At 43.2% G+C, this 8,954-nt stretch overlaps 1 protein-coding gene across 1 annotated transcript; it reads left to right on the forward strand.

Moving 5' to 3' along the window:
- Positions 1-1,377: 1,377 nt before the first annotated feature.
- On the forward strand, positions 1,378-6,609 carry LOC144368735 (Fc receptor-like protein 2). The gene is made up of 5 exons (XM_078027852.1): positions 1,378-1,587; positions 2,277-2,558; positions 4,758-5,036; positions 5,355-5,516; positions 6,581-6,609. The coding sequence occupies exons 1-5, from the start codon at positions 1,491-1,493 to the stop codon at positions 6,607-6,609; spliced, it is 849 nt and encodes a 282-aa protein (XP_077883978.1). The 5' UTR covers positions 1,378-1,490.
- Positions 6,610-8,954: the final 2,345 nt, after the last annotated feature.

An 8,954-nucleotide genomic window follows, 5' to 3' on the forward strand; every position in this document is an offset into this window, starting at 1 on the left:
GATATCCCCTTGCCCGTGTCCAGGGTAGGCAAAGGATGAGGAAGAACAGGTTCTCTCCCAGGCATTTTTCAAAGCTGTCTCTGTGCCATTTCTAACCCCAGTCCCAGGAAAATCCCCAGCTGCAAGGCTGGCCCCTCCCATGTCCTCCGCCCACCCCTCACTAACCTGCCTTTGTCCATTTCCCATTTAGAAGTACCACCCAAAGCTGTACTTCTGCTCCATCCTCCATGGTCCACAGTCTTCGAGGGACAAACGATGATTCTCACATGCGTGAATCACCAGTTGCAATCCCAGGAAGGCGCATCTTGGTATCGGAACAATAAAATGATTGACAAAACATCTGGAAGAATCCTAATTGAAACATCTGGTTCTTACCAATGCAAGACCCAAGGATCCTCCCAGAGTGACCCTGTACATGTGGAATTTTCATCTGGTGAGAAAAAGGAGGAGTTTCTAAAATCAAACCTCTGGGCAGAATATCTGCGAGCTGGGTTAACACGGGGAACCCAGATGGCACTGTGACAGGCATGGGCACGTGTGATGAGGAGAGCAAGAAGCACGGCAGCAGCAAAGTGTGGTGCTGTCCACTTCCTCATTCAGAGAAGTGTCTGCACCCCAGGGCCACCAGGCAAAAAGGAGGCCAGGTCTGATGGAATTCCTCTTTTAAAGATGGGATTTCTCAAGAAATTAGTCCCCTCTTCCAGAACAAGGAAGAATCTAGTATGGAGCATGTGGAAAAATTGGTGGAGGACATTTGCAGGTGTGTACAGGGCTGTAGCTCTTTTCTCATGGGGAGAACGGAGAGCAATGAAAGAAATGAGAGGGAAGAATTGAGTATGTCCTCCGCTCTTTGCAGACTGGCTGATCCTCCAGGTGCCATACCCGGTCTTTGAAGGAGATGATATAGATCTGAGATGCCTAGGGTGGGAAGAGGAGAAAATACATAAAAAGATTTACTACAAAGATGGAAAACAACTTCCTGATGGTGATAACTCAGACTTCATCAGATTACATTCAGTCCGCCAAGACGAGAGCAAATATCATTGTGCTGTTTCTAGTTGGAATTTGTTTTGGAAAAAAACTTCAAAATCCCTAAGAATCCAAGTTCAAGGTAATGGTTGAACGCCTGTGGGTTTAGGTTTTGGCAGTGAAGCTGTGAGGATCAAGGGAGGGTGTTTATCAGTGGGGATTTCAAAAAAAGTCTCCATGGGCCATGGGAGGAAGACGGTCCCCACTTCCGGGTGCTGACAGCACAGGTAAATCTGTGCCTCGTTCCCTAAGGATTGTGTTCCTTCTCTCTAGAGCTCTTTCCACGTCCTGTGCTGAAAGCCAGTCCCTCCCAGCCCATCGAGGGAGGCCCATGGACTCTGACCTGTGAGACGCAGCTTGCTTTTCAGAGGTCACAGGTCCAGCTCCAGTTCTGCTTCTTCAGAGATGACCGTACCCTGGGGTCAGGCTGCAGCAGCTCCCCAGAGCTCCAGATCCCCACCATGGGGAGCGAAGACTCGGGGCTCTACCGGTGTAAAGCAGAGGCAGCAACTCCCAGAATCACGAAAATGAGCCGGGTGTCCCGTGTGCTTGTGCAGAGTAAGTGTTACAGGGGCTGCTTGCTCTTCCAGAGCTGGGGAGAGGAGAACAGTTCAGGACACCCCCTGCACCTAGGGTGGTTGATGTCCAGAGAGGCTCCAGCGATTATGGTATCTTTCTCTCTTTGGACTCAGTATTGGACCAACTTCCCTAGGACCCTCTTTTCCATCTAAGCCAGGCAATAGTAATTATCGATCAGTTACTGGGTGCCCAAACCGGACAACTAGAAGCACCATTGACCAAATGCTGTCTGAGAAGGTCCCGATAGTGTTTTCATAGTAGACTTAACCTCACACCAAAATCATCAGAAAAGGGGAAGATGACTATGGACTGGAATAGTCAGAGAAGAATGTGGGGGCATGGAAGAGAGACTGGAGAACCCTTAAAGGATGGGGAAAGAGTTTGGATTCTGAGAAAAGTCACTTCAGTACTCTTATTCTGTTTATAAAATGTGATTGCAAACAACACCGGGTTTAAGATCATGGGCCTGGTGCCTGCATTTCCCAAGGATAGGACCTGTTGTGGGAGTGGGAAGGGGTACTGATCTCTTTATAAAATTAATTTCTTCTTTCCGACTTTGGACCCATTGCATCTATGACTACTGGCCTATTCCTGGCGGCTCCAGACTTTTCCTTGACTCTGAAGTGCTTGCCATCAAAACCCTCCCGTGTTACCTTGTGTCTCCCCAGGAATCCCTGTATCTGATGTGAATCTAGAGATCCAGCCCCCAGGGGGGCAGCTGATTGAAGGAGAAAATCTGGTCCTTATCTGTTCAGTAGCCGCGGGCACAGGGAATATCACATTCTCCTGGCACAAAGAGGGAACAAGTCTGGGCAGAAAAACCCAGCGTTCCCTGTTGGCAGAGCTGCGAGTGCCCGCCGTGCAGAAGCGTGACACTGGGAGGTACTACTGTGCGGCTGACAACAACCACGTCCCCATCCTCAGCAAGCGGATCACCGTCACCGTGAGAAGTGAGCTCCTGATTCCTCCCTACCACCCTTGTTTTGCAAGCCAGAGCTGAAGTTCTCCATCAGCCCTGAAGTTTTGGAAGCAGGCAAATAAACAGAGGCGAAGATCCAAAAAAACGACCCCTGCCGCTACAAACGTGGCAAAATGAGCAGAAGATGCTTTGCTCCATGGGGAGAGGACTTTGGGATGATGGGGACAGAATTCTCCAGGGCTACTTTTCTGGGTTTTAGGACAATGCTTCTGATCCTTAGATTAGGAAAGTGCAGGCAGTGGGGAACAGAAGTGATCAAGGGATATATCTATTTCTAAGCTCTTCTGACAGCCCTTCTGTCTCCCTCAGGTCTTGTGTCCCGCCCTGTGCTCACCCTCAGGGCTCCCAGGGCCCAGGCTGTGGTGGGGGATGTGGTGGAGCTTCATTTCGAGGCCCCGAGGGGCTCTCCCCCGATCCTGTACCAGTTTTACCTGGAGGATGTCACCCTGGGGAACAGCTCGGCGCCCTCTGGGGGAGGGGCATCCTTCAACCTCTCTCTGACTGCAGAACATTCTGGAAACTACTCATGCGAGGCCGACAATGGCCTGGGGGCCCAGCGCAGTCATGGAGTGAGTCTCCACGTCCTAGGTAAGCAGGTTGTACACACAGTAGTCCAGACACATTAGAACTCTGCTGGACTTCTTGCCGGCATGGATTCTTTCCTGTGATTACACATTCCTTTGTTTTCCTCTGTAAGAGGCTACAGTTCCCATATTCCCCACTCCAGAGGAAGTTCAAAGACTCCAAAATTCCAGATACACGAGCTGCAGCGATTACTGGCAAGGAAACATCATTCCCTGCCCTGATCATGATTTTTTTCCTGCCTGCATGCACCTTTTATTTTATTTTTTTAAAGGTGGTGGTGCTGGGATTTGAGCCCAGGGCCTTGTGGATGTGAGGCTAGCCACAGCAGAAGCCATCTTTCTTGCAGCCAGTGTTGGCTCATATTTCAGGTCTAATCATTGCCATTCAATGAATGGTCCCACATCCACACTCCCTCCCCTTGAGTCAGTCTGTAACACAAAGCAGAGCTTAAGATCCTTCCCAAGCGTCTCTTGCCAGTGAAACACACAGCTTCAATCTAAAGCACTGCACACAAAGAGAACTATCTCATTTAAGTTTCTTCACCACTTAGCAGAACCAGCAATCTTCTCGTTCCTATTCCACATGAATGGTTTTTCTATTCTCATTTGCTGTCCTATCTCTAGAGTTCTCAATGAATGTGGAATTATTGTTGCTAGTGCTGTATCTGGATATTTTGGGGCCAGTCTGGATCAATTAGTTCGGTAGCCAATGATTGGGCGACTATTGAATGTCATGCAAAGTTTCAGCAACTGGAAATACAACACAGGAAAGATAAATCCCTGTTCTTATGGAACTTAAATTCTATTGGGGTCATCTGATATATGACAATGATAGACGAATGGATGAAGGGATAGAGGGATGGATGGATGGATAGATGGACGGATGGATGATAGAGGGAGGGATGTTACACAGTGCTGAATAGTAACTTGGAAAATGAAGTCAGGTAATTGGGTGGAGAATAATGAGGTCCTAAATTAGATAGATATGGAACCATGTCTTGATCTTAGAGCTAAGATTCAGCAATAGGAATATCCTAGAAGTAGGATTTTAGTTATATCTGTTAATAATGATAGCTTGCATTCATGGATCACTTTATATACATGATTCTTATTATAATAGTTTGAGATATAATTTATTATTAGCTCCTTTTTAGAAATGAATAAACAGACTTAGAGAAGTTAAAGTTTTTAAAAATCAAGATTACAGCCAGGCATGCCTATAATAATACCTGACACTCCAGAGGCTGAGGCAGGAGGATTGCAAATTGGAGGCCAGCCTTTGTAACTTAGGAAGGCCCTGAGCAACTTCTCAAGATCCTGTCTCAAAATAAAAAATAAAAAGGGGCTGGGAATGTAGCTCAGTGGTAAAACGCCCCTGGACTAGATCCTCAGTACCTAAATAAATAAATAAGTAAAGTAAAAGTCAAGATTAAAGAGTTAACAAAGAGCAGAATCAGGATTCAAACCTATGTTTTTCTGAATCCAGGTTTGTGTTCCTACTATGAACTATGCAGAATACTCTTTTATTACAGTTTCTTGTACACATGCTTATACAAAACTGCCAATGAACTATTTTCCTCTCTCAGTTCCAGTGTCCCACCCTGTCCTCACATTCAGGACTCCCAGGGCCCAGGCTGTGGTGGGGGACGTGGTGGGGCTTCACTGCGAGGCCCTGGGGGGCTCTCCCCCAATCCTGTACCAGTTTTATCACGAGGACGTCATCCTGGGGAACATCTTGGCTCCCTCTGGAGGAGGAGCATCCTTCAACCTCTCCCTGACTGCAGAACATTCTGGAAACTACTCCTGTGCCGCTAACAATGGCCTGGGGGCCCAGCGCAGTGAGGTGGTGGCACTCAGCATCACAGGTGAGTTAGTGGCACCTGAACTAGAGGCCATAGCAGTAGGCAGTAAAACATTCCTCCAGTGGATGGTACAAATTCTATCAATGGCCAAGTTTCTGAACACGCCCACCAAGGTGTGGAGCAGCTTGAGATTGATGCTGATTTCATGTGGGAAGGGGAAAGGGAATAAATTTTAACCTTAGATGCTGGTGACCACCTTTAACATGTCATTGTTTTGAAAATCACAAATTATACTAAAGATAATTTGAATGGAGAAATCAGAAACTGGAAAATTACCTGCCCTGATAGATCTTAGCTCCACTTGCATGTTTTTTTGTCTAGATCCAAAACTTTTGCCCTTGAAACTCAAGTATATATCTTGGCTCTCAGGGAATTCCAGGAGAAGAATTGTTCTTATGACCACAGGAGTCACTGGGGGATTGCTCCTCATCCTTGTCTTTGCTGCTACTTGGCTGTATCGCATCAAGAGCCAAAAGAAACCAGGTAGGTGTCTCTGTCTTAGCCCTTAAGGCTGTGACTTTGGCCGTTGCTATATTGATTTGGAGTTGGGTAGTGCATCCTGTAAAGGCCAATTATTCCTCCTAAGTACTAGTCCCTCAGTTTTACAGGCAATAGTAACAAAAAAGGTAGCATAAAGTTTTCAATGGGATTTTTTTACCTCTTGTGTTTAATTTGAGATGAATTATGTATCAGAGCTTTGCTTTCAATTAAAATTTGGAAAATTAAGCACTTTACTGTTCTACCTGCATTCCAAAGCCTACTGAAAACAAAAGGGCCCCCAAACCCCTCCACCATTTGTAACAAAAAGCAGGTGATCGTCAAAAGTGCAAATCATAAGCCAAGATATATTTGAATAGCAGTCAACTATAATGAAATTTGGATAAAACTAAGAGAGAACAACTGAGAGGAGATTAAAAATCCAATTGCTGATTGTTGGTTGTACATAGATACACAATTGCCTTTTGCATGTTAATCGTATACTCTGCAACCTCACTAAACTCCTTACTTAGTTCTAATATCTGTTTTGTAGGTTTCATAAAATTGTCTATCTAGATGGCATGCTGTCTGCTAATAAAGACAGTATCACTTTTTTCCAGTCTTAACCTTTTATTTTTCTTTCTTGATTGCACTGTCTAAAACCTTTTATATAATGTTGAATAGAACTGGTCAGAGCAGACATCTCTGTCTTGTTCCTAACCTTAGGTAAAAAGTATTCAGTTTCTCACAATTAAGTATTTTACCAACTGCCGGATTTTTATAGACTCACTTTATCTGGCTAAGCAAGTCCCTACTAATTCCTAATTTGTTTAGAATTTTTACTGGCACAGATATCTGTCAAGTGCTTTTTCTGCATTGATTAAAATAATCAGGTGATTTTCTGTTTTCAGTCTATTAATAAGGTTAACTTTGAGTGTTCGAGCCATATTATATTTCTGGGGTCTTTATCATGATGGTTGGATTTGATTTGCTAAAATTTTATTAAGAATGCTTGTACCTGTGTGTAAGAGGGAGTTGGTTGATATCTTTCTCTTCTCTTGCCTTTATAGGATTTGCTGTCAAAATTGTAGCCACCTAGCTAACCCTTTCAATATCCTCCATTCTTCTTTGTGTGTTCACATTTCCATCTCGTATCATTTTTGATCTGCCAAAAGGGATTCTTCTAACATTTCTTACAGTAAGTGTGCTGTCATTACTAAATTCATTTATGTTCTTACTGATTTTCTGTATACTATCAATTGTTGAGATAGGGAATTGAAATCTTCAACTGCAAGTGTGAATTTATTCATTTCTTCCTGCAGTCGTATCTAGTTCTGCTTTGAGGATTTGATGCTCTTTATGAGCTGTGTGAATATTTAGAATCGTTATGTGTTTTTGATGAATTGAAAAAATTTATCCTTACAAAATGACCCTCTTTACCAAACCTCCCGGATAGTATCACTTACTTTGAAATAGTTCTTGTTTGATACTAATGTAATAATGAACTATGATTAATACAATTATAAATGTTAGCATGTTAACAAATATAATCACTGCTAACATGGTATTTATTTCCCTGTCCTTTTGATTTATCTGTGTCCTATACTTTAGTGTATCTTTTTTAAATAATTAAAATGTGATTAATTCCTTTTTTTTCCTTTCATCCAATATGAGAGTCTCCACCTTTTATGAAAGGTGTTTAGACCATCTGTAAGTGAGATTTTATTTTATTTTAATTGTCATATAATACTTATACTTATTTATGGATACAATATTATAAGTCAATACATGTACATGATATGTATTGATCAAATTAGGATAACTAGCATTTTCATCTCCTCAAATATAACAATTTATATGTCTGGGGAATTTTCAAGTACTTCTGTAGTTATTTCTAGAAGCATAATAAATTGTTGTAGGCCATAGTTACCCCACAGTGTTACACAATATTCTAATGAATCCCCCATCTAATCTCTGTCTAACCTCCCTCCCCACTACCTAGAAGAGGGCATTAGAATCTCACTGTTGAAGTGGATAATGTTCAAAAAGCAGACTATTCGGTCACCACGACACCAGGAAGGAGGAGTGTACTGACTATTTTATGTGATCCATATGAACAGAAGGCCAGGGGGTGTTCTGTCCACCAGGTCTAAAAGAATTGCTGTTGTTTTGTTTTGCTTGTGGTGCTGAGAATCGAACCCAGGACTTCATGCATGCCAAGCAAGTGCTCAGCCCTTCATTGGCTTCCTGAAGAAGTGTATTAAATAGCAGACTCACCGAGAAGTGGTGACAGTTCACCAGGAAGAGGGTCTCTGTCTTTCTTTTCCCAAAAATCTTGACTCCTGAATCCTCCACCCCATGGCAAAATTCCCTGTCCCGTTATTGACCATTTATCTCAGGAAGGAGCTCAAACTTTCCACATATTTCTAGAAGTGAAGAGTTCTACTTCTTGCCTGAATAATTCCTACAAATTATCAAAAGAGGTAAAAATGTGTCAATTCTATATTCAAACTACTTGGGTTAAAATTTTAGTAATGTCAATTGCTAACTTTTGTTTTTTTGTAGTTATAGATGGACAGCATGCGTTTATTTTATTTTATTTTTTTTATGTGGTGCTGAGGATCGAACCCAGTGCCTAATAACGTGCTAGGCAAGCACTTTGGCACTGAGCGACAACCCCAGCCCATAACTTGCTAGCTTCTTGATATTAGGAAAGTCACTTATACTCTCCAAACCCCAGTGTTTTTCGTCTATGTAGTGGTCATAATAACAGTAGCTACCTTTGACAGTGTAGGCAAACTGCTTAGTAGAGTTCCTGGCCCACATGTCCTCAGGGAAGACATGGTAGATAGCCACCTCTTTACATTTCAGTTTTCTTTTTACAGCGAGGAGATAGACTGACTTCTAGATCCATCCTTACAGACAAACTGCCCAGGGAAGACACTGGCTGTGGGTGGACGTGGGTTCTCATTTTCCTGAGGACAGAGACACAGGCCTAGGTCATGATCACACACTTTCAGCCTAACTCAGGAGGCCTGGCCCCCAGGGACTGGGCTGAAGGCATCATTCAGTTATTTATCAAAGGAATCGGGGCTCGGGGTATAGCTGAGTTGGTAGAGTGTTTGCCTCACATGCACGAGGCCCTGGGTCCAATCTCTAGCCACCGAAAAAAAAAAAAAAGGGAATCAAGACTGGTGTGCTTACTCTGTGCACTGACTGGTGTGCTCTAAAACCAGTGAGACAGATAGACTCAGATTTTTAAAAAGGCAAATGACAGAGATGTGAAACTGGGAACAAGTCCACACTGGGGCACGCCAGAAATTTTTCAGAATTTCAGTGATGAAAAACTTCCTTATTATAACTAAAAAGAAAAATATTTTTTTAAAACTGCCTTACTTTTAAGGCTGATAGAGTAGGCTTCAACATTAAACTCACATGCAATCA

The sequence above is a fragment of the Ictidomys tridecemlineatus genome, chromosome 11, assembly GCF_052094955.1.
Source record: "Ictidomys tridecemlineatus isolate mIctTri1 chromosome 11, mIctTri1.hap1, whole genome shotgun sequence".
Lineage (NCBI taxonomy): Eukaryota > Metazoa > Chordata > Mammalia > Rodentia > Sciuridae > Ictidomys > Ictidomys tridecemlineatus.